A 24496-nucleotide genomic window follows, 5' to 3' on the forward strand; every position below is an offset into this window, starting at 1 on the left:
CTCCCTTCCTCTGAAAAAAAAAAATCAATAAAATATATTTTATTATATATATTTTAGAGAGGAAGGGAGAGGGAGATAGAAACACCGATAGGAGAGAATCATTGATTGGCTGCCTTCTGCATGCCCTCTATTGGGGATCCAGCCCACAACCCAGGCATGTGCCCTTGACTGGAATTGAACCCAGGACACTTCAGTCTGAGCCAAACCAGCTAGGGCTCTGCCTCAGCTGTCCCTTCTTGAGGGAACCACAATAAATGGTTCCTCTCTCTCCCTCGGCCTTCTGCTGACCCTGGGGCTTTCCCATGTGGCCCTACATGGCTTGCAATATTCCCTTCTTTTTCAAAGAAAAACACACATATTTTTATTAATTTCAGAGAGGAAGGGAGAGGGAGAAAGAGCTGGAAACATCAATGACGAGAATCACTAATTGGCTGCCTCCTGCACGCCCCCTACTGGGGATCGAGTCCACAACTCGGGCACATGGCCTTGACCAGAATCGAACCTGGGACTCTTCAGTCCACAGGCCGATGCTCTACACTAGGCTCAGTCCCTAGTGTGGGGCGTGAAGGAGGCAGCTGACCGATGATTCTCTCTCATCATTGATGTTTCTCTCCCCCTCCCGCTCTCTTCCTCTCTGAAATCAATAAAAATTTATTTTTTTAAAAAGAAAATAGTGAAAGTTCTGCTTCTTCCCCTAGATAGCTCACTTCGGGGAGCCGCGAGCTACCTACCAGGTAAGGAGTCTATGCCTCTGTTGGGGAAGCCACCTGGAGAGGGAGAGGGTGGAGACTACGCAGAGAGGGAGAGAAATCCAGGTGCCCACAGCCCAGGCGAGGCCGGCCTAGGAGCCTTCTCTCTGCGAGCAGCATCGTGGGATTTGCAGCCAATTGGGCCCTAGCTGACATCAGATGGTGCTGAAGAACTGCCTTGCTGAGCCCAGTCCACCCACGGAATTGTGAGCCATCATACTTATTATTTTAAGATGCTACTTTTTGGGGTGGTTTGTTATTCGGTGATAAAAACCCAAACTGGGACCTCCCTTTGCCTTAAAGGTCCAGTTCCCTTTTCCTCAAGGTGGGAACGGCCCTGCACCTTTTTTATTATTTATTTATTTATTTATTTATTTATTTATTTTAATATGGCTCTATTGATTTTTTAGAGAGAGAGGAAGGGAGAGAGGTAGAAAAACGGATAAGAGAGTAATATCATCAATCGGCTGCCCCCTGCCTGCACCCCTCCTGGGGATGGAGCCCTCAAACCAGGCATGTGCCCTGACGGGGAATCGAACCCGTGACCTTTTGTTTCCTGGGCTGACACTCAACCGCTGAGCCGCACCAGCGGGGCACGACCCTGCAACCTAATTCATCCTCCGGGTTCGGGCGGAGATCAGGACTTCATCTGACAGCCTCCTCCTGGTGGTCTTCCCCCCCTCACCGCCCTGTTTCCCCCACTCCCTTCCTGTCTCCTGGGAGCCTTTCTTTAATAAATCATGTCGCCTCAGGCTCCGCTCAGAATGTGACCTGGGACACGGAGATGGTTCTGGTTTTCTCATCCCCAGCCAGAAGCCACGGGTCTGGCTCCCGAGTCTCCCTCCCCACTCCTCCCTCCTCCTCTCCGCATCCCAAGAGCACAGAGCACCTTCCAGATGCCCCAGCCACGGTGGCCACGTATTTGGTGGGATGAGAAGAAGACATCGGAGAGGTCTCTGCAGAAAGCAACAAGCAGCTTGTTTGCCCCGGGCAGCAGCCAGCGGGGCTCCAGGCCCCAGCACACAGCCCTTGGCGGAAAAGTCAGGGGGCTGGTGTGTCCGGCAGCAGGTTAGGGCCCAGGCGACAGGAGTGTGGCTTCTGATCCCGGGTCTGTGGTGGGAGGGGACTCTCCCAGTCGTTCCAACCCCTCCCTCAGGGAGCCTGTGTCTCGGTGACTTCACCCCATCCCTGCCAGTTCTCCGTCCCTTGAAACCCTAGCACCCATCACCAGGGACCCTCCAGCAGGTCCCACAGCCGGGGGCCGCCGGAGTCAGAGAAGTCAGCAGAGAAGATGCTGGGGGCTGGGGGGCCACAGCCCAGCGGAGGACCCCCGCTCAGAGCTTCCAGCCAGTCCAAGGAGTCCGTGGGGCCCCTGGGAGAGGCGGGCGGGAAGTTTGTGGGGGACGGGAGCGAGGAAGAGAAGACAGAGCAGAGGCCTTCAGAGTCTGGGGAAGGGGACAGCACGTCGAAGGAGCCAGGGAAGTCCAGGGGGATGGGGGGCAGCAGGTCTGCGGAGGGGGGGGGGGGAGAGAAATGGAGTGTGAGCTTAGGAAGGCGGGGATCCGGCCCCAAGTCCCGCAGGGGTTTCCCGTTTCCAGGAGTCCAGAACCTCAGCTCCCTTCGCCCCCAAAATCTAGGAGTTCGGCTTTTACCATCAGGCTCCTCCTGAACGTCCAGGATGTCATCGATGCCCCGGTTCGGAAGCAACTGCGGACAGGCAGAAGCGGAGTGACCCTGGGACTCTGGCCCGAGTCCCGACCGGAGCCCACTAGCCCGCTGCCTCTCACCTGCGCCCTCCGGATCGCTTCCTGCAGCTCCTGCTCCAGAGTCGGGGCTGCTGCGGCTGGTGCTGCGACTGGTGCTGCGGGAGGGGTCGGTTCTGCAGTCAGAGCCGGAGCTGGAGCCAGAACCGGAGGCGGAGCCGGAGCGGCAGCCGGAGGAGGAACGGGGGTTCCCACGGCAGGAGACGGAGGCGGTGGGGGAGATGCCGGGCTGGGCTTGGACTAAGAATCCAGAGGAGGATGGTCCTTCAAGCCACGCCCACTCACCACAAACCCCGCCCACTCCTAACTCGAGGCTCCACCCCTGGCCCTGGCCCGCCTTTCCCTCTTGACACTGGCCACGCCCCTCGTCTTCTCATTGGCTTCTCTTCCCCCCCATTTCCTCTTAACCACGCCCCGCACTCCCCCGGCAATTCTCTTTTCCACCGCCCGCCCGCCCGCCCGTTCCGCCTCGTTTTCTCATTGGCCCACACGCGCGTAGCCCCGCCCCCGCCGCCCATAGCCCCGCCCTCTACGCTCATAGCCTCGCCCTCACCGCGTATAGCCCCGCCCTCTCCTCATTGGCCCACAAGAGCATAGCCCCGCCCTCACCGAGTGTCGCCGGGCGGCGGCCAGGGCCTTGGGCCTGAGGCGCGGCCAGGACGTGGCCGCCGGACCTTCCTCGCGCCGCGACTTAGGCCGCTCGCGGGACGGGGTGCCTCCGCGCATGCGCTCCAGGAGCGTCGACTTGGTCCCGGACACCGGGAGGCCCCGCAGGCGCAGCTGCTGCCGGAGCTCCGAGACCTGGGGCGGGGCGGGGCGGGGAGAGGCCTCGCTGGGCGGGCTCCAGGGCGCGGAGCGGGCGGGCTGGGCCGAGGACACCGAGAGGAGGGACTGTGGACACGCACACACACCGCTCCTGGGTCTCTCTCTCTCTCTCACACACACACACACACACACACACACAGATCCTGGAACACACACACACACACCTGATCCTGGAACACACACACACCTGATCCTGGATCACACACACACTCACACACACACACACACACACACACACACACATCTGATCCTGGAACACACACACACACACACACACCTGATCCTGGAACACACACACACACACCTGATCCTGGATCACACACACACACACACACACACACCTGATCCTGGAACACACACACACCTGATCCTGGATTACACACACACTCACACACACACACACACACACACACATCTGATCCTGGAACACACACACACACACACACACACACCTGATCCTGGATCACACACACACACTCACACACACCTGATCCTGGATCACACACACACTCACACACACACACACACACACACACATCTTATCCTGGATCACACACACACTCACACACGCGCGCGCACACACACACACACACACCTGATCCTGGATCACACACACACACACACACCTGATCCTGGGTCACACACACACACCCCACTCTTGGGTCTCTGATGGGGCAGAAGCCGCAGGCTGAGCCTCCTGCGTCCCCCCACTGAGGGGGCGGGCAGCCTGGAGCTGCTCCCACACTCACCGTCAGCTCCTCCAGTTTCAGGGTCTGAAGCTCCAACTTGTGTGGCGGAGGCGAGGGGCTGGGGGCCCCGGGGAAGCCCGCGGGGAGGGCGGTGGCCCTCATCCTGGCGGTGGTCAAACGGGTTAGAGGGCGCACAGAGGAAAGGGACCCGTGAAGACGCAGAGGAACCCCGCCTGGTATTCGGGTCTCAGAGGAGCAAACCCAGGAGGCCAGGCCTGGGCTGGGGAAGGAGGGGCAGGGCTCGCTCGGGTGAGGGGGGCTCAGGGGCCTGCAGGGAGAGGGTCTGGGAGCCGGACTCTGGCGTCCTGGGCGAGGTGGGGTCTATGGGTCCACGCCCCTGACCTGGGACTCTGGGTGTGAAGGAGGAGGAGGATGGGACTTGAACTTCCCGAGGACAGAAATGGGGGCCATAGCCGAAACCGGTTTGGCTCAGTGGATAGAGCGTCTGCCTGTGGACTGAAAGGTCCCAGGTTCGATTCCGGTCAAGGGCCTTGGTTGCGGGCACATCCCCAGTAGGGGGTGTGCAGGAGGCAGCTGATCGACGTCTCTCTCTCATCGATGTTTCTAACTCTATGCCTCTCTCTTCCTCTCTGTCAAAAATCAATAAAAATTTTTTTTAATTTTAATTTAAATAAAAGAAACGGGGGCCATACCTAGGAGGTGGCTGCTGGGCGTTTGTCTCTGCCCAGGCAAGTGGCCGATGAGGGGCAGCCCAGGCCGCCCCTCGGGCCCGGGAGTCTGCCCTGGCCCCTTGCCTCGGCTCGGGGGGCAGGTACTGGTGGTAAGTCAAGTTCCCCTGGGACTTGGCCTCTGTCCAGCGCTGGGAGCCCTTGGGAGGCGCCTGGAAAAGCAGGGGTGATTCGTACGCCTCAGCTCTGCTCCTCCTTCCCTGCCGAGCCCCATGCGAAGCAGGGGGTCAGCTTGGAAAGAAAGAGGACCCAGGCTGGACGGTCGGGGGGCCCTCCCCTCACTCTGGGGGAGACTCACATCCTCCTGGGGCCTCCACGGGCAGCGCTGTGGCTCGGGGTGCAGGACCCCAGGACTGGAGAGGAGAGAGGCGGGGCCCGCGGGCGAGGCCGGGAGGGGGGCCAGAGCCGGGCCCGAGGCTGAGATCCACGGGTCTGGGTCGGAGACTGGAGGGGCGGTGAAGGGTCCCGAGAGGCCTTCGGGCAGCAAGCCAGGCAAGGAGGAAAAGGCTGGGTGGGAAGGAGGGTCCCCGAGGCCTCAGACACCCCCACCCCTTCTACCCCCCCACCCCACCCCCACACCCCCGTGTGGGGCAGCGGGACCAGAGAGGGAAACCCAAGTGGAGGGAGCGGGGTGTCCCGACGTCTGGATGGATCTACGGGCAGAAGCGCTCGAAGCCCGGACTCCCAGCTCAGTAAGGCAGGAATCTTGTCCGCAGTCCCCAGGGGGTGCTCAGGGCTGGGGTTTGCTGGAACGGGGTGGGCCCGGTACGCCTGGCCTCGAGGAGCGAGGGGAGCCGAACGCCACATCCTGAGACTCGTGCGTGTGCCAGAGGTGGAGCCTGGGCGTTTTCTTCTGGGTGCACCCATCTCATTGGACTGGGGACACCAGAGCTCCGAGGGGTGGGGTGCAGGGACCTCCGGGGAGGATGGGTCTCAGTGACCCCAGCGCATAGGGACCGAGGCTCTGGAACCAGCCAGGAAATCCGGCAGCTGCACTCCAGGGGCCCCCGGGGAGCGGGGGCTGGGGGTGGGGAGTGGGGGGGACCCCATCCCCTCCGCGCAGGGCCCACACTTACTCGGGTCCTGATACCGTCTGTGGATCCGGAGCTGGAGCACTGTGGAGGGAAGGAGGGGGTGGGCGGAGAGAGGCGGGAGGGAGTGTCCAGGAGCCTGGCCTGGCAGGCGGTTCGAGCTGCTGTTGTTGGCGGGATGTGCGTGCCCAGCCCCCTTACACACACACACACACACACACACACACACGCAGCCCTGCGGGCGGGTGGGCAGGCAGCCCGCTCCCTTTCCTGGGCCTCCCGCCTGCTCCCTGCCAGCAGAGCGCTGAGGGCCAGAGCCGTTCTGGGGCGAGGTGCCAGCCAGCCCAGCGTGCAGTCAGGAGGCAGCCCTGCCCCCAACTCCACCTGCCCCCTTTAGGCGTGTGTGCCCACCCGCCCCTGGCACACCCTCCGTCTCGGCAGCCTGGCCCGTGTGCACCTCGCCGCCCGCCCGCCCTCCTGGATCAGGCACTCCACTTGGCGCGCACCGCGGCCTTCTGAGCTGCCTCCGGGCCTCCCACCGTCGCCGCCTCTGCACACCCACCTTCCAACACACATCCCCCCGGGCCCTAGTTTTGCACACATGCCACCTCTGTGCCCTCGTGTGTACCTTTGACACTCACTCGTCACCCTGGTCCCCTCCCCGAGCCACATCGGCACCCATATTTGCACAGTCAGGATCTGGTCCCCGTGCACATTTCTGCTCTTGTGCGCCTGCACTCGTTGCACGGTCCTTGCCCTTTTTTTGGTGATTGTGTCTTTGCACCCATCCAACCACGGTGCACACTCAGGGGCACACTCAGGGGCCTTTTGCCTGCTCAAAAACGGACCTCTAGTGCCACACACTTGCATACTTTCCACCGACACTGGGACCTAAAACTCAGCGCTGACAGTTGCAAGGCCTCATAGCTCACTGTCCCCCCCACCGGCCGCTCTGAAGACTCCGCTCGGTGCACGTCACTTTGCACGCATGTCAGGGTAAGCCCCGGTTCCTCTGACCCTCTGCACACCCACCTCTCCCCGCCCACTCCCCACCGTTCACAGGAGCATTGGACCAGCCATTTGCACACTCACTGATCCAGCACAGCCTGCTCCCCTTGCTGAGGCCTCCTGTGGGCACGAGTGCTCTTTTGCACAGAAAGACACAGACCTCTTGGGTCCCGCCGCCCCTCTCCCGCCTCACCCCGCCCTGCACACCCCCAGAGTTAGACTGCTCCCCGGGCCCGAGAACCCCTTCCCCTACGTCTCACCGGAGCGGAACTTGGAGCGAATGATTTGGGAGCGCTGGGAGGAAGCCGCCAGGGTCATGGCCAAGGCTGGGATAGGGACCTGGACTGGGGGAAGGCAGGACCCCACAGGAGGCGGGGTCACAATGGAGGTCAGGAGGCTGCCCGGCACGTGAAGGACTCACAGCCAGGAGGGTCTTTGGGCCACAACTTCTGGATCCTGGGAAGGAGGGGCTGAGGACCCCGACCCCTGGGTCTGAGGGAGGAGGGGCTGGGGGCCTGGACTCCTGGGTGTGAGGGAGGAGGGGCTGGGGGGCTGGACTCCTGGGTCTGAGGGAGGAGGGGCTGAGGACCCGGACTCCTGGGTCTGAGGGAGGAGGGGCTGGGGGCCTGGACCCCTGGATCCGAGGGAGGAGGGGCTGGGGGCCTGGACTCCTGGGTCTGAGGGAGGAGGGGCTGGGGGCCTGGACCCCTGGATCCGAGGGAGGAGGAGCTGGGGGCCTGGACCCCTGGGTCTGAGGGAGGAGGGGCTGGGGGCCTGGACCCCTGGGTCTGAGGGAGGAGGGCTGGGGGCCTGGACCCCTGGGTCTGAGGGAGGAGGGGCTGGGGGCCTGGACCCCTGGGTCTGAGGGAGGAGGGGTTGGGGGCCTGGACCCCTGGGTGTCAGGGAGGAGGGGCTGGGGGCCTGGACTCCCGGGTCTGAGGGAGGAGGGGCCGGGGGCCTGGAACCCTGGGTCTGAGGGAGGAGGGGCTGGGGGCCTGGACCCCTGGGTCTGAGGGAGGAGGGGCTGGGGCCTGGGTGTGAGGGAGGAGGGGCTGGGGGCCTGGACCCCCGGGTCCAAGGGAGGGGCTCAGGGCCCTAATTCCTGGACCCTGGGGGAGAAAGGACTTGGGGTCTGGGACTCCTAGGTCCTAAGAAGGCGGACACTGGGGCCCTGGTCCCGAGTCTGTGAAAGGAAGGAGAAAGGGAGAAGGGCTGGAACTCACTACAGGGAGGGGACTGGAAGCCAACATCCTCGACCAGAGGGGAAGGAGACCTGGTAGGCCCGGGGCATGGAAAAGTCTCCTCCCTCTGCATTTGGGAAGGGAGCGGTGGTTGTCAGCCACCACGGTCTGTGGGGGAGGGCCTGGGTCCAGAGAGGGGACGGAAGAGTTAAGACGGGTCTGACCCCCGCACCCCCAGGGGCTTCTCACCGGCTGGCTCAGTGTCGCTGTGCTCTGCAGCAGGTTGAGTCCCGAGGTCCAGGCTGGAGGCTGCGAGCTGCACCCCAGCAGCCTGGGACCCCTCCCCCGCTTTGGGGGCGTGCTGGGAGTCCGTGAAGCGGGGCGGGGAGACGGGAGCCCCGCCTGGGACCGTGAGAAGGGGCGGGAGCGGGGGCTGAGAGGGGGGGCGGGGCGGGCGTCGGGGTTCCCCGGCTCGCTCCTCCTCCGCGTCCCGGGCGGCGGGGCGGGCGGAGCCGCGGCGGGAGGACTGACAGCCGCAGGTGCGGCGAGTGGCGCCGGGTGAGCAGCAGAGGCAGGTGGTCGCGTCCCGACCCCACGGGCAGGTGCCACCTGTCGCTTAGCTTTTCCCTGACGCAGCAGCAGGAGTCGGGTTCAGGGGAGTGAAAAGTTCAACTGGATTCCCGGACTCCCGGGCCCTGAAGGAGGGGGAAAGGGACCTGGATTCCTGGGTTTGAAGGAACGTGGGCGGGGCCTGGGCCCCTGGGTGTGAGGAGTGGGCAGGGAGCCCAGACTTCCGGATGCTGGGAATGGGGACTAGAAGTGTTGGGACTGGGCAGTGTGCCTGACCGACAGAAAGTCCCAGAATGGGCTGGGGACCGACTCCTGGGTCTGCGGGAGGAGGGGGCTCGAGTATGGACTTCGGGGATCAAAACGAGAGCATGAAAAAAACAAAAACAAACAAACAAAAAACCCTGGAGGATGGCTGGTTCCCACTGGCAGGCCCGAGGGCCTGATATTTGGCAGAGCAAGCTTACAAGCTCTGCCCCGAGATTCGTGGGAGGCCCCCGGGCTCCTGGGTTGGGTTACGTGCAAGAGGGCAAGCTGAGGCCGTGGTTATAAATACCTCCTCAGAGTGGGCAGGAGCCCAGTGCCCCAGGCCAGGGCCCTGGTGCTATATTCTGCAGAAAAACATCAAAAAACGCTTCCGGGTCTTAACAAGCGAGACGTTGTCAATACCTTTATACCACAGATACCTTTATTGCCCCTGGCACTCAAATCCCAAACCCATCTACCCACCTTCCCATCCTCTACGACCCAAAAAACTCAAACTCCCAGCATTCCAAGCGGGGAAAAGAACTACAACTCCCAGGAAGTTCTGCGCTCAGGAGGGCTCCAATGAGGAGCAATCCCAGAATTTTTCAAGGCTCGCGCGCTCGTTCGCTATTGGCTTTCAAGGAGGTGTGGCCACAGGGGGTCCGTGGCGGTGATTGGCCGGCAGTTCCTGCTGCTCAAGATCCCAGAGGAGGCGGCGGAGTCTGCGCAGTTCGCGGTGCAAGGCGTCGTCCGTCACCGGCCCGGTGAGGCGCAGGCGCGAGCTGCCCAAGGGCAGGATGAGGGGAGGATGGGAGGAGAAGCTTTCGAAGATGTCCCCTGTGAGACCGGAAACGCAGAGTTAAGTTATGAAAATGGGCGTTAGGCAGAGGACGTGACACAGAGAGAGGCCAGGCAGCGGTGTCACGTCCGAAGGAAGGAAAAACTTAAAACCCCCAGCAACACCTAGGGCGGGGTCCACTCCCAACAGCGACTCTTGGAGTTCCCAAGCATCATGGGAGTTGTAGTCCACACTCTAAAAGGACACCGTTGCCTGGGAAACGAGCGTTGTGGTTGGGTTCTTGGGTCCACGAGGAAGGAAGGGCTGGAACTTAGTTTTATGGATTCCTTCCAGTGGAGGGCCTGGAGCCGGGACTCCTGGATGACGGGGAGGGCAGTTTGTAGGGGAAAGAAGCTGGGGGTCTGAACCCCTAGGGCACATGTGTCAAACACAAGGCCCGCGGGCCAAATCCAGCCCGCCAGGCCTTGCAATGTGGCCCGCACCGCGCTGTCATCACTGCACTCCACTGTCAGTTTATGACATTGTCAGTTTATGACTGTTCAGTAAACCATTCGGCCCGCGATTTAGGCTGGATTTTAGATTTTGGCCCCTTCTCTGATTGAGTTTGACACCCCTACCCTAGGGTAAAAAAGAGGGAGCTGGGGGCTTGAAGTCCTGAATCCTGGGGAGAAGGGGACTGAGGTCCTGGGGGAGGAGAGGACTAGGGGTCCAAATCCTGAGTACGGAGGAGGAAGGGGCTGGGGCTGTGGATTCCTAGGTCCCAAGGGCAGAAGAAAGCTGGCAGCCCAGTGCCTGTCCCCATGTCTCCTCGCCTGTGTCCACCGCGTCCCGGTCTGCAGGGAGAGGGTCCCAAGCAGGTGGGGGCCCGCGGCCAGGGCCCAGCTGGTAGTGGCTGAGCAGGTGGTGGAGCTGAGCAGGGGTCAGCGTGGGGTGGTCAGTGCGTAGACTGCTCCAGGAGGCCTGGCAGGAAGAGGAGGGGAGAAGTCTGGTCATGGTGGAGCAGCTGAGAAATCCTACATAGAGAGCCCGCCGTAAAGGGCTGGAGGTAGCGGGAGGGACTGCTGTCTGCGCCGTGTCTTGGGGGCACTGTGAGGCCTGGTTGTCCCTGAAGTGATGGAAGGGTGTGCTCAGCTTTTTTTTTCTTTTTCCTTTTTTTTTAATTTTATTGATTTTTTAATGAGAGAGATAGAGAGCTAGAAACGTTGATGAATGAGAGAGATATAGATATAAACATCGATGAATGAGAGTGGGCTCCTGCCCACTCCCAGGAGGTATTTAATAAGAGAGAGATAGAGAACTAGAAACGTCGATGAATGAGAAAGAAACATCGACCATCTGCCTCTTGCACACCGCCTACCGGGGATGTGCCCGGAACCAAGGTACAGGCCCTTGACCGAAATTGAACCTGGGACCCTCAGTCCACAGACCGACGCTCTATCCACTGAGCTACACTGGCTTCGGCTGCTCTCGGCTTTTTAAAAAAATGTGATTTCCCCCTCCTTAGACATTTGTCAGTAAATGCACATCCAAACTATGACTCCAATGGCAGCCACTTTTTTTGTTTTGTTTTTTTCTGTTAATCCTTGAAATATAGTGGCAACCATACTTTGGTAAAAACTGCTGTTTGAATTTTAACCCTTCTAGTTTGGCTCTTGCACCTGACTAAATACAGGGGGAGGAAAACTATTTACCTCAGCTTTCAGGTGGAGACCTGGAGGCTAAGGCAATTTTCCCTTGCCTGGGACCAGGAGCTCAGGAGAGTAATTCCCACTGACTCAGTAACCTTCAGAGATAGAAACTGTAGATAACCTCTGAGCTCTGCTTCTGTGTTATTGCTATCGCAAGATAGGGCCACATTCCAAGGTCCAGCAGGATGTGACCCTGCGGGATGACCCCAGTCTTTAGAATGTAGTCTTTAAGATTTAGAATTTAGAACAAAGGAAAATTCCTGTGGTTTGAACCTTTAAAAGGGATTGCCTACCCCTGAAACGGTGCAGTCGTGTGGAGACCACCTGCGTGTGGTGCTCTCATGTCTGTCCTGGCCAGATATTTCAATAAATTCTTGCCGGGACCGGTTTGGCTCAGTGGATAGAGTGTCGGCCTGTGGACTGAAAGGTCCCGGGTTCGATTCCAGGCAAGGGCATTTACCTTGGTTGCGGGCACATCCCCGGTGGAGGGTGTACAACAGGCAGCTGATGGATGATTCTCTCTCATCGATGTTTCTAACTCTCTATCACTCTCTCTTTCTCTCTGTGAAAAATCAATAAAATATATTAAAAAATAAATAAATAAATAAATTCTTGCCTGCATTTTTTAATTAAAAAAATAAAAATGTGATTTTGCCGCTCAGCTGGTGTTGCTCAGAAGTTGAGCATCAACCCATGAACCAGGAGGTCATGGTCAGGGCATATGCCCAGGTTCCGGGTTCAATCCGGATGTGTAGAAAAGGCAACCTATTAATGCGTCTCTCTCACATCGATGTTTCGCTCTCTCGCCCTCTCCCTTCCTCTCTAAAAATTAACAAAAACATTTTTTTAAAGTGATTTGCTGTGGAATAAATGAAGATAGGAGTAGGCAGGGACAGAGAAAACGCGAACTTAACCATTCCTTCGTAGTATTGAAGCTGGTGATGTACCTGAGAATTCATTATTCCACTGTGGCTACTTTTTGTGTCTGTTTGAAAATCTCCACACTTAACCTAGCTGGCATCGGAATCATCGGTATGGTCAAAGCCAGAGACTGGACCCAGATTGCCTGGGGTCAGAAACTCCAGTTTGGTGACTTATCACCTTGTGGCAAGTCACGGGTGCCTTGCTCTCCTCACCTGTAAATTGGGGAGATTAGCAACTACTACGAGGGCTGTTGTAGTAGTTTCAGTATGGCAAGATTCTAAAGTACTTAGAACACTGCCTGGTGCTTATTAAATGCTCCGTACACATTTGACAAATAAAAATAAATAAATGAAGTCAAGTGACCTAGCCTACCTAATTCTCTGTTTCCTAATTCTCTGTTTCCTTGTCTGAGAAAAAAACTGTCCATTAGTAACCCACTTCATGGGGCTTAGCATTCAAACAGAAGTGCCTGGCATGTAGCTTTATGTTCAATGAGTGTTTAGTGTTTTTGTTTTGTTTTTTAATATATTTTATTGATTTTTATGGAGAGGAAGGAAGAAAGATAGAGAGAAACATCAATCGGCTGTCTCCTGCACATCCCTTACTGGGAATCAAGCCTGCAACCAAGGCACATGCCCTTGACTGGAATCGAACCTGGGACCCCTCAGTCTGCGGGCCGATGCTCTATCCACTGAGCCAAGACAGTTAGGGCCAATGAGTGTTTGAACTACCCCATTCCTTGATCTCATACCTGACTTCCTGAGTCAGTATGTCTGAGGGTGGGGGTCCTGGAAACTATTAACCAGTCCCACTGAGATCCAGATGCAGCCCCGTTTGGATACTAGTTGGATATATCCTTTGAGCTGCCAGTGCATCCTCCGTGGTGTCTGAGCTGGGACTGGGAATAACATGGAGACCCAGGGAAGACCCAAGGGCATGCTGAATTCGGAGCATGGCTGAAGAGCCAGGAGCCAGGGGTCAGGACTCACCTTGAGTAGGGAGGTGCGAGGCACACAAAGCAAGTTCACAGCCATGGAGAGTTTCCGGAAGAATTCCGTGGCAATGTCTCCCAGCCCAGCCCCCTGCAGCCAGTCCAGGACAAGGTCCAGGTTGGTCCGGATTTGGACAGCTCGAGACCACTGATAGAAAGGTCGGCCTTGGCCTGTGGGGGAAGGGATGAACAGCAGTGGGTGCATGGACCCCGCCCTTCTGCCTCAGAGCCCCTTCCCGTCCTTCAGCCTGGGGCCTGGAGCCTGCTTTCCAGAGTGCCTAAGAGCCAGGCCTTAGCCTGTGACAGGTCTGACGTGACCTGGATCTCAGGGACTCCTGTCTCTGCCTCCTCGCCCTTCCCCGTCAGACGCTCACCTCGTTCCATCAGCGAGTTGAGAAGGGATGCGTTGGAGAAGAAGAACAAGTAGCCAAAAGTCTGAGACACAAGGTCCGGGTGCAGCTCGCACTGGCTGGTCAGCTCCAGAGCTGCCTGGAACACGCCCAGGGTAGGTCTCAAACCCGGAGGCATGGCCTCCAGCTCCGTGCCAGGGCCCGGAAGCTCTGCCCCCGCAGTGAAAGGGTTACTATCCAGGAGAGCTGGCAGCGTGGAATACAGAGTCTGAGGAGATAACAGAGATGCAACCAAGATCAGACTACAACTCCCAGAAGAGTCAGGGTAGCAGCCTATGAAGATACTGGGGGAGTTCCACCAAAGGTCTCTGGGAATTGTAGTCCATTTTGCCTTCAACATCCTAAAGATCTCCATGAATCAATTCCTACTTTCCAACTGGGTGTCTAGCATGCATCCGGCCTGGGGCACCTCAGGTCTTAAGAAAGGCTTTGCAGAAGTTTCTTGGGCATTTTAAGACCACTTCTGGTGCCTTACTGGACTTGCAGTTTCTCAACAGAGACAACTTAAGGAGGACAAAGGATACTGAGCAAGGAGGCCCCCTTTAGTCAAAGAAGTATTTATCCCGAATTCCTGAAGGAAAGAAAAAGAATGGAGAGCCAGGAAGTGGGAGTGGGGTGGCAGTCAGCCAGTGGAAAGTAAGATCAGGCCAAGGACAGGAAATAAAGTCAGAGCCAGAAAAAAAGGCAAACCACACTTGGCAGGGATGTACAGGAAGTGAAGCCTTCAGGAGGAAAGGGGTTCACCAATCAAGGCTCCTCAAGGAACATAGACTATCTGCCCCGAAAGATTCCTTTTCATTTTACAGAGAGGGAATCAAGTCCGCCACCCGCCAGAAACCCTGAGAATGCCAAGAAGCAATATGAAGGTCAAGGGTGGTGGCGAGAAACTGGGGCAGCAAACAGGTCCTGTAGGATGGGCACTCCAGGGAGAAAAAGGTCTGTAACTCAGAAAAGGGAGTTGATTCAGTTACAGAAAGTGAGGTCAGCAAACGCAGGAAGCAGGAAGTCAGGGCTGGTTAAAGAGGGCCTTTCATTTAAATGCCAGTAGCTAACACTGTTTATCTATATCTATATCCTTATATATCCATCTATCAACTTATGAGTGACTCAAGAATTGACTCAGGAAAAGGGAGCTTGAGAAAGTGATAGAACCAGGTAGGGAGACTAAGCTGTTGAGAGGCGGGGATAGGTGCGTGCAGAGACAGGAAGAGAAGCCAGAAGACAGGAAGTGATGTAAGCCCAGACGGGGAGTGATGTCAGAGAAGCAGGAAACCTTGTGAGGGCAAATCGGAAGTGACGTTAGAGCGATGCGATGTAGCTCACAGGAAGTGAGGTCATGCCAACAGGAAGCAAAGGTGAAGGCCAACCTTGGTGAGGTAGTAGACGGACTGCTGGAAGGTACACATGATGACTTCGTCCAGGAGAGCCATGGCCTCGTCACATAATTCCAAGTCATTGCAGAGCTGTGGGTCTGGGGACAGGCGTGGGGTGAGAGGGAGAACCAGAGGCTGGCAGAGGGGAGCCCGGGCCCCGGGTCCAGGGAATGGCAGTGGGCTGGGGTCTGGGTCCGTGCTCACCCTCCTGGTCAGCCTCCTTCTCCATCTCCAGCACCTTCTCCTGCACAAAGCTCAGCAGCTCGGTGGTGTTTGCCATCCACAGCATGAGGGGCCGCAGCTCCACGGACACAGCCTCGGGCGTCAAGGGCTCCTCGGGGACCCCCTCAGGGTGGCTGGGAAGGAAGACGGGACTGTGATCCTCACCCAACCCCACCCTAATGCCCAAAACCCGAGATCTGCGTCTCATGGTGGACTGAATCTAACCCCCAGCTCACTGCTGGAGTAGCCGAGTAGAAGCAGGAAGAGCAGAAACGGGCTATGACCGTGGTCGGCAAACTGCGGCTCGCGAGCCACATGCGGCTCTTTGGCCCCTTGAGTGTGGCTCTTCCACAAAATACCAATACTTGCGCAAGTCTATGTTGAAGAAGTGGCGTTAGAAGAAGTTTAAGTTTAAAAAATGGGGCTCTCCAAAGAAATTTTAATCATTGTACTCTTGATGTTTAGCTCTGTTGACTGGGTTTGCCGACCACTGGGCTATGACATGCATCCAGTGAACAGAACTGACTCAAATCCTCACCCCCACGTCCCTCTAGTTCAGCGGTTCTCAACCTACAGGTCGCCTAAGGCCATCGGAAAACACAGATATTTGCATTGCGATTCATAACAGTAGCAAAATTACAGTAATGAAGTAGCCAGGAAAATAATTTTATGGTTGGGGGTCACCACAACATGAGGAGCTGCCTTAGGAAGGTTGAGAACCACTGCTCTAGTTGCTCCTCCCAGAATTTCTCTTACTTCTCTGGCTGACGGTCTCCAATTTCCTTAATCTTTTCCTGTGGAACAAGAAGGTTTAGAGTCAGAGTGAGGGGGGATCAGGGAGACAGGCCCAGAGCTAATACCCATGTTTTTCTAGAAGCACCTTTTACACAGAGACTCTTCGAACTTTTCAAATGGACTCAAGCTTCGGAATGGTCTCTCCTCTTAAAACACACCCCTCTCTCCCCCAGGTCCCCTTCTCTAACAGAGTTCCTTCTCACCCCCAAAAGACTTCCGAAACCTTCTGACAGGCCCAAGGTTTTTTGAGGGCAACCCCGCCATTGCTTCTCCCTGGCACACCCAGGTGTGTCCTCCCTCGCCTCTAGGAAAGGTCTCACGCCCTGCTTCAGACCCCATGAGCTTCCAGCCTCACTTCCCATAACAATCTCTCCGATTTTTCCATACAACGGGTTCTCTTCCTCCCTCCCCACATCTCCAGCTCCCAGAATGCTTCTTACATTCATCCCACAGCTGCAAAGGTAGGCAGGTACTGCACAGTGGGTGAATCCTACAACTCCCAGCATCCCCTGGGGCCCCTCGCTGCTTTAAAGCCCCAGCCCCCTCCCGAGGCATCACGGGAGATGTAGTTCCTCCCCGCCCAACCACAAAACTGCGGTGCCAGGTGTGGCCAGCAGGAGGCTGGACACAGGACCTGGGGCGGAAGCGGCGCCCGGCCGCGGTCGGGGTCGCTCACCCAGACGGACTCCTTGATCAGACGGGCCAGGCGGCCCAGCAGGCGCGGCAGGTGGCCCAGCTCCAGCTCCCGGGCCGAGTGCTGCACGCACAGCGCCAGCAGCGTGGCGGGCCCGAGCGGCGGCAGGTCCCCGGCGCCCGCGGCCGCGGCGCGCACGATCTCGCCGAGCAGCGCCTCCTCCTCGCGCGGCCGGAAGCGCAGCACGGGCTCGCGGCCGTCCAGGTAGGCGGCCAGCGCCTCGCCGCGCTCCTGCAGGCCGCGGCCGCACAGGCGGCAGGAGAAGGCCCAGCCCGGGCCCGGGGGCGTGACGCCGGGGCGCGCGGGCAGCCAGGGCGGCCGCGCGGGCCCCGAGCCCCCGGCGCGCGGGTCCTTGTACATGAACAGGAAGTGCTCGCCCAGCCCCAGCAGGTCGCCGGGCTGCAGCTCGGCCTCCCGCAGCAGCGGGCAGCCGTTGTGCGTGACCGGGGCCCCCCGGGCCGGGCGCACCGTGGCCGGGGCCTCGGGGTCGGCGCGCACCGTGCAGTGGCGCGGCAGGATGTCGGGGGCGTTGAGGAAGGTGTCCACGTACGGGGCCGCCGACCCGCCGCCGCGGGCCGAGGAGTTCCCGCCGCGGCCGAACACGTGCTCCACCCGCGTCATCACGTAGACCACGAAGTCCTGCGGGGAAGGGGAAGAGGCGCTAAGGACACAGGCCCCGGATGGATGGATGGGTGCTTCCAGAGAGACCTCTCTACCGTGGACCCTCCCATCAGCTCCCTCCCAGGAACACCTCCAAGGAGGTCTCCCCGGATCCCCAAGACTCACCCCACCCCCCGGGGTGCCCCCTTCAAAGGCACTTCCCATGCTGGACTCCCCCATAGCATCCAGCCTGAAGACCTGATACTTCCAAGTCTTTTTTTTTTAATGTATATTTTATTGTTTTTTTTGTTTGTTTTTTTACAGAGAGTAAGGTAAAGGGATAGAGAGTCAGAAACATCAATGAGAGGGAAACATTGATCAGCTGACTCCTGCACACCCCCCACTGGGGATGTGCCCGCAACCAAGGTACATGCCCTTGACCGGAATCGAACCTGGGACCTTTCAGTCCGCAGGCTGACAGACGCTCTATCCACTGAGCCAAACCGGTTTTGGCCCAAGTATTTTTTGTATTATTTCAGAGAGGAAGGGAGAGGGAGAGAGAGAAAAACATCAATGATGAGAGAGAATCATTAATTGGCTGCCTCCTGCGTGCCTCACACTGATCCAGCACAAAAAACGGGGAATGTGCCCTGACCAAGGAATCTAACCTTGACCTTCCAATTCATAGGTCTACACTCAACCACTGAGCCACACAGGAAACCCCTTCTTGACATGGGCTCTACCATTCATTCCCCTCCCTCAAAAAAAGTGGCTGATTCCCAGATCTTTCTCCAGGAGGTTCTCCCATCGTCTCACCTCCTCTGAATGGACTCTCTCCAACCAATCCCTACAGAGGACTCTCTCTTATCCAGCCCAAGGAATGGGTACTTCCAAGGACAGTGTGCCCCTTACTGAAATGGACGATTCCATTACCCCTACCCCCCCCCCAAGAATGGACCTTTCCAAGGAAACCTTTCTCCAAGGAGCATCCCCATATCCCTGCCCCTCACCCCACTTACCCATCCTCCCACCCCCATGGCGAGGCTTCCAAACACGTTTCCCCTCCTAAGTATAGTTTCTTTCAATATCCCTAAAGCAAGGAATGGATACTTTCCCAGAGACCACGCCCTTTTCCATTATCTCCACCCCATGAATGGACACTTCCAAGGAGACCCCCTTTCTCCAATGGACTCTCCTTTTCCCCCCACCCTTTGATGGACTCGCTTCCGAGGAGACAGAACCGTTCAATGAACTCACCTATTGCCCCCTCTCCCGTGATGGATGTTTCCAAAGGTGCTCTCCCATGGATGGATGCCCTCAATGATCCCATCCCCCAAAAGGGACATCTCCAAGGACATCTCCATGGAGGGCACTTCTAGGAGCCCCACCTCATTAACATGTTTTCAAGGACCTTCTTATGATGGAGGGTCCCATGGCACCCCCAAAGGAAGAGGTGCATTGTGGAAGACTCCTCAAAATGACTCTCCCATGTCCATCCCACAGCAATGGAAGAGCTCCGTCTGAGGCTTCTGCCGTTAGACCCTTCTGCTCTCCATGTACGGCTGAGAGAGCAGTCATTCTGATACTCGTAGATCCTCTTCCTACACTGGGCCCTCCCAGCGGGTGGACTTTCCAAAGAGACCCTTCCCACAACGGATCTGCTCATCTGCCTCTAGAAAAAAATGGACCTCTCCAGTCTGACCTCTTTCTGAAGGTAGACGCTCCCATTTTCCATCCCTGTCAAAGGAATGGAATGACCCAAACCTAGCTGGTTTGGCTCTGTGGACTGAAGGGTCCCAGGTTCAATTCCAGTCAAGGGCCCATGCCTAGGTTGCAGGTTCAATCCCCAGTAGGGGGCATGCAGGAGGGAGCCAATCAATAATTCTCATCATTGAGGTTTCTATCTCCCTCTCTGAAATATATATATATATATATATATATATATATATATATATATATGTATATATATATATCCTTTTCTAAAATGGGCTCTCCTGTTCCCTCAGATTACAGCAATCATGAACAGAGGAGCACAAATAAATTCCTTTTTATAGTAGACTCACCTCTTACTCCTTTTCCAAGGAATGGACACTTCTCATAAAGCCTCTTTCTCACAAAGGAATTCCTCATGGACTTCACCCAAAGAATGGATGTTTCTGATGCCTCCCCCTCTTCCCATAAAGACTGTCCCACACTCCCCAAATAGGTCCTCCCAATTGGACCACATCCCCAAAATAGACCCTTCTTTCTCCAACCTCGTCTGGAGGAATGAGCTGTTGTAATATATGCAAACCCCTTCCTACAATGAACGTGCCCCATCCTGTTGGTCCACAAAGGAATGACTTCTGTTCTGAGCAAGCTCTTCTCTGAAGTCTTAAACTCTCACCCGCATACGCAGCTAAGCTGGGAGCCCGTTGGCTCTCCCTCTGACAGTAAAAACAGGACTGTTCCGTTAGCTCCACACCTATAGCGGGCCTTCTCATTGATCCCAACCGTACCTGTTGAGCTTGGCTGCCCAAAGCAGATGACACTATCAGGATGATTCTCCCAGTCATCACACAGAAATATGAGTATTTTCACTACTCCATTACAGTTCTTGGAATGAAATAACTTCCCACCAACTCCCAGCTGCTAGCCCTTTCTCCCTCTCTGCTCCTTGACACTCAAACAAGTCTACTGCCACTCACATATGTCAAATAGATCAGTACCATCTGCCCCCATCAATAATGGTCAAATCCTTCCGGTGAAGCCCTAACCAGTTTGGCTCAGTGGATAGAGCATTGGCCTGCGGACTGAAAGGTCCCGGGTTCAATTCCAGTTGGGGGCGATGTTTCTAACTCTCCCTCTCCCTTCCTCTCTGTAAAAAAAAAAAAAAAAAAAAAAAAAAAAAAAATCAATAAAATGTATTTTTTTTAAATCATTCCAGTGTAAGCCACCTTTTAAAAAAAGATTCTGCCGAAACCGGTTTGGCTCAGTGGATAGAGTGTCGGCCTGTGGACTGAAAGGTCCCGGGTTCGATTCTGGTCAAGGGCATGTACCTTGATTGCGGGCACATCCCCAGTAAGAGGTGTGCAGGAGGCAGCTGATCAATATTTCTTTCTTATTGATGTTTCTAACTCTCTATCCCTCTCCCTTCCTCTCTGTAAAAAATCAATAAAATATATTTTTAAAAATAAAAATAAGTAAATAAAAAAGGATTTGTCCACTCCTCTCCAGGAAATACAGGCTGCCCCAGAAGACAGGCGCTCCCATTACTGCCCCTCGAGACACTTTCACGGAGCTCTTTCTACCACAGGCTCTTCCATCCTCCAAAAGTGCTCTCCCCCACTTTGAATGAAGGGAATATTCCCTGCTCGTCCGGGTGTCTTTCTCAGCCATCTATCCTCTCCCACTACCCTCTCCTACAGCATCTCCTACCTGGCTGGGTCCACACCGTCCAGCAGACGGTAACCCAGGGGATGCTGGGGGTTGTAGTTCTGTCGCCCCGTAGCCTAAGGGTGGGTGGGGCATAAGGCTCACTGGGCGAGAGGGGCTGAGCATACCTGGGCATCCTGGTAGCCCTGGAGCAGCAGGAAGTAGGGCCGGTTGCTGGGGGCCTGGATGAGGCACTGGGTCAGCTGGTCGAAGTCGCTGGGGTCGGTGGGCACGATCTGGGCGTCGGCCGCACCCGGGGCCATGCTGAGCGCCTGCTGCCTACGCTCCTGCTGCCGCCGCCGCCGGCCCTGCAGGCTGAGCTCGGACACGCTGCGCCGCAGAGAGAGGTTTTCCGAGCGCTCCTTGCCCGGCCCGGCCGGGGCCCCCGACCCGGACCCAGGGCCAGGGCTGGCCAGGGCCGCCCCGCCGGACGCCGCCCGGGAGCGGTTCTTCTGTGGCCTCCACAAGGCGGGGCCTGAGCCTGCGGGGAGAGAGGGGACGAGCAATGAGGCTGGAACTGGAAAAGGACTCAGAAATCGGGCGGTTATCGAGGGACAAAGAGTTGGCTCCGGAGAGATGGGGCTGTCCATGCTGGCCCCTGTGCCTGGAAATATGTATTTTTCCGCCTGACTCCTACCCATCCCCATCTTTAAGTCAGAAATTCATTCATTCAATGTATTTTGAGCCTCTAGTATGTGCTGGGCTCTGTTCTGGCCACGAGGGACTTTGCAGTGAGCAGAGTAGACCCTGCCCCGTAGAAACACAACGCCCTTCCCTGACATGCCAAGCCGAAGCAGAGAATGGCACCCCTGGGCACACCCAGCACGGCCCTGGCATACAGTAGGCGCCTAGCGGATGAGGTGAGGTGAGCCGGTGAACTGATGTGTTTCTCACTGGGCTGTGCAGTCCAGGAGGGTGGGAACGTCACCCGCCAAGGTCCCCATTGTGTTCTCCCAGGGTCCTTAGCGTGTGGCCCAGAGTAGGTGCCCAGTGAATGCTTTTTGAAGAATAATTTAAAAAAAGAAAAAAGACAATGATGGCCCAGCCTGTGTGGCTCAGCGGTTGAGCATCAACTCAGGAACCAAGAAGTCACCGGTTCGATTCCCGGGCAAGGCACATGCCCGGTTTCAGGCTCGATCCCTAGTAGGGGGCATGCAGGAGGCAGCCATGATGTTCCTATCTCTCTATCCCTCTCCTTTCCTCTCGCTCCACACTTGCTACTTCACCAATGGCACCACCTTCAGTTCCAGGCCCCATCTTCCCCGGTCTCCTACCCTCAAGCCATCAGCTCCAAGGCCCGCCCCTCTGAGGCTCCGCCCACTCTCAGGCTTTGATCGGGCCGCCCATTTCTCCTCGCTCCAGGTCCCTCCCCTTCTAGTCTCCATCCGCCAGGGCTGCCTGCCCTCAGCAACTACTGCTCTGAGAGGCCTCCTGTCTCGGGAACCCAGGCCGCTCACCCGCCCGCCCAGCACCTCCAGCTCCAGGCTCCTCTATTCTGCAGGCCCCGCCCCGGCCCAGAAGCCCCGCCCATGGGCTTTGCACTTCTCCCAGGGACTCTGGCCTAGCACCTCTGGCTGACCCGGGTCCGAACCCAACCTTTCCTCCTCTTGACCCAGTGCTCTAGGTCTCGCCCAGTCCCTTTCCAGGGGCTTCGCTTCCAGCCCTGCAGGCCGCCTATCTCTGGCCCCGCCTCCAAGCCCGGCCCATCCCTCCGCCTGGCCCCGCCCCCAAGCTCGGCCCCTCCCTCCTCATGGCCCCGCCCCTGAGTCAGCTCCAGCCCCTTCCCGCAGGCCCCGCCCCCAAGCCCGGCCCATCCCTCCGCCTGGCCCCGCCCCTGAGTCAGCTCCAGCCTGGCCCCGCCCCCAAGGCCCCGCCCTGAATCAGCTCCTGCCCTAGGCCCCGCCCCAGGCCCCGCCCCCAGGCCCCAGGGCCGCCTCACCTTCGCCGTCGGAGGCCCCGTAGGCCTCCTGCTCCAGGCGGCGAGCTTCCTCGCGGCCGCGCAGCTCGAAGCGCCGCGCCCAGCCGGGCCGCGCCCGCCACAGCTCCTGCACCAGCAGCGGCCGCTCCGCGTCGCCCAGGACGCGCAGGTGCTCCGCGCGCCACTCGCCGTTGCCCAGGCCGCCCGCCGCGGGCCGGCCCAGCGCGTCGCACAGCGCGAAGGCGTCCACGCAGCTGCTGTCGCCGGGGCCGCCGCCGGGGCTGCCGGCCAGCCCATAGCGCTCCAGCGCCTCGGCCACCAGCTCGCGGGCCGTGGAGCGCGCCGTGGCCAGCACGCTCTTGTAGTTGGCGCCCGACGCCAGTCCCGCGCCGAAGATCTTGAGGACGCCCGGGGGCGCGGCCGGGCGGGTGGCCAGCGGGGGCTCGGGCGCCACGCCCGCCGCCAGATCCGGCAGCTTCTTCTCGCTGGCCCAGCGCTGCGCGCTGCCCGGGGTCCCGGGACCCCCCGCGACGCCGGACCCCGCGACCCCGGCCCCCGAGCCCCGGAAGAGCTGGGAGATGCGCTTGGCGCGGCTCCCCGAGGCTCCGCCGGCCGCCTTCACCGCGCCCACCCGCCGCAGCTCCACGTGCGGCGGCGGCGGGGGCAGCGGCTCGCTGCTGCGGCTCCCCGTGTCTGAAGAGGAGGACCTGGGAGCCCGCCGGGGAGCGGAGAGGCGGGGGGGAGGGAGGGAGGGAGGCGGACAAAGACCCAGGTTGGGGGGGAGGGGGACAGAGACCCAGAGACGGGGGGGGGGGAGGGGGGGGGGACAGAGACCCATGGAGACGGGACAGGCACGGACAGAAAGGGGAGAAGCGTAGAGCGAATGGAGATGAGAATGCAGAAGCCAGAGAGACAAGGAAAGAGATGAAATAAATCAATAAATAAGAGATTAAATAAATCAATAAGATCCCGAAGGGGGATCTCAAAAGGCGGTCAGGGAAAGAAGGGAATCCAATCCATCTCCTCTGGGTCCCCACCCTGTGTCCACGCCCAGCACTTCCCCCGCCCGGGCCCTGGGGCCCACTGCGTCCTCCCCACCCACCGCAGCCCATTCAGAGGCCCCTGGCACTGCCCAGGGCAGGGCCGGGGTCGTGGACGAGGGTAGGCGGGAGGCCCTCGGGGCAGGGGCAGGAGTCCGGGGGAAGAGGGCACTCACTTGACGGAGGCTGCGCTGGGCCAGCGCCGCCCCAGCTTGGCCAGCTGCTTCCTGGGGTAATTGATCCAGAGGCCCACGGGGAGATGCAGCTTCCCGAAGCGGGGGCTCCCGCCCTCCTTCCGCTCACCAGAAAGCATGGCCCTGCGGGAGGGTGGGCCAGGCCGGGCTCCTGAGGCTTGGAGCCCGCGGGGAACAGGCTGCTGGAGGGGACCTGGACTTGGGTCAGACCTGAAGGGGCTGGGGCCCAGGCTCCTGAGTCTGGGCGGAGGGACGGGAAGGAAGCCTGGCCTCCTGGGTGTGGGACGGGAAGTGGCCGAGGACCGAGCCCTGGATCTGAGGGAGGAGGGATCTGGACTCCTGGGTCCCGGGCTCTTACCCTGCTTCGGGGTCCCGGCAGCACCCCGGAGGGCCCTGGCTCTGTAGGCCTGGGTCTGTTCCCGACCCCACGGCTCCCGTCCAGCCTCTCCTCTGCCCCGGCTCCCAGCACTGGGTGGGGGACAGGAAAAGGCGAGAGGAAACCGGACAGGAAGAGCGGGGAGGGGGCGTCCTGTGAGGGGACCGGGCCTGGAGGAGGAGACCTGGGCAGCCCTGGCTCTGCCCCGCGCCTTCGTCCCGGGGCACGCTGCAGCCCTGGGGCCCTGCCA

General features: G+C 58.6%; 2 protein-coding genes across 4 annotated transcripts; both read right to left on the reverse strand.

The window, feature by feature from the left end:
- Nucleotides 1-1706: 1706 nt before the first annotated feature.
- On the reverse strand, nucleotides 1707-8435 carry MAMSTR (MEF2 activating motif and SAP domain containing transcriptional regulator). Of its 3 annotated transcripts, none has more exons than XM_084906053.1 (10): nucleotides 8245-8435; nucleotides 7075-7153; nucleotides 5852-5890; nucleotides 5074-5282; nucleotides 4740-4927; nucleotides 4087-4189; nucleotides 3122-3313; nucleotides 2537-2752; nucleotides 2402-2456; nucleotides 1707-2257 (listed from the first exon to the last, which is right to left on the reverse strand). In XM_084906053.1, the coding sequence occupies exons 2-10, from the start codon at nucleotides 7130-7132 to the stop codon at nucleotides 1974-1976; spliced, it is 1344 nt and encodes a 447-aa protein (XP_084762179.1). In that variant the 5' UTR covers nucleotides 7133-7153; nucleotides 8245-8435; the 3' UTR covers nucleotides 1707-1973. The 3 variants fall into 3 exon arrangements, with proteins under 3 accessions (XP_084762179.1, XP_084762178.1, XP_084762177.1); XM_084906052.1 differs by having other exon boundaries at nucleotides 7075-7158; XM_084906051.1 differs by lacking the exon at nucleotides 8245-8435 and having other exon boundaries at nucleotides 5074-5249; nucleotides 7075-7171.
- Nucleotides 8436-9201: 766 nt separating this feature from the next.
- RASIP1 (Ras interacting protein 1) lies at nucleotides 9202-24344 on the reverse strand. Its single transcript, XM_084905859.1, has 12 exons — nucleotides 24229-24344; nucleotides 23853-23993; nucleotides 22658-23343; nucleotides 20847-21199; nucleotides 16687-17343; nucleotides 15972-16009; nucleotides 15198-15349; nucleotides 14988-15091; nucleotides 13585-13828; nucleotides 13209-13381; nucleotides 10420-10567; nucleotides 9202-9645 (listed from the first exon to the last, which is right to left on the reverse strand). The coding sequence occupies exons 2-12, from the start codon at nucleotides 23987-23989 to the stop codon at nucleotides 9446-9448; spliced, it is 2892 nt and encodes a 963-aa protein (XP_084761985.1). The 5' UTR covers nucleotides 23990-23993; nucleotides 24229-24344; the 3' UTR covers nucleotides 9202-9445.
- Nucleotides 24345-24496: the final 152 nt, after the last annotated feature.

The sequence above is a fragment of the Pipistrellus hanaki genome (genome assembly GCF_964339955.1).
Source record: "Pipistrellus hanaki genome assembly, chromosome: 15".
NCBI lineage: Eukaryota > Metazoa > Chordata > Mammalia > Chiroptera > Vespertilionidae > Pipistrellus > Pipistrellus hanaki.

What these genes read in the sequence shown, in the direction of transcription:
- MAMSTR (XM_084906053.1), bottom strand. Translation starts at nt 7,132, where the DNA reads ATGACCCTGGCGGCTTCCTCCCAGCGCTCCCAAATCATTCGCTCCAAG. An exon ending in CAGACGGTATCAGGACCCGA is followed by an intron (nt 5,283 to 5,851) that starts GTAAGTGTGGGC and finishes CTTCCCACCCAG; the next exon opens with CCTTTTCCTCCTTGCCTGGC. An exon ending in GCCCAGCAGCCACCTCCTAG is followed by an intron (nt 4,190 to 4,739) that starts GTATGGCCCCCG and finishes GACCACCGCCAG; the next exon opens with GATGAGGGCCACCGCCCTCC.
- RASIP1 (XM_084905859.1), bottom strand. Translation starts at nt 23,989, where the DNA reads ATGCTTTCTGGTGAGCGGAAGGAGGGCGGGAGCCCCCGCTTCGGGAAG. An exon ending in GAAGGAGGCTGACCAGGAGG is followed by an intron (nt 15,092 to 15,197) that starts GTGAGCACGGAC and finishes GCCTGTCCCCAG; the next exon opens with ACCCACAGCTCTGCAATGAC. An exon ending in CTCGCACCTCCCTACTCAAG is followed by an intron (nt 10,568 to 13,208) that starts GTGAGTCCTGAC and finishes TCTTCCTGCCAG; the next exon opens with GCCTCCTGGAGCAGTCTACG.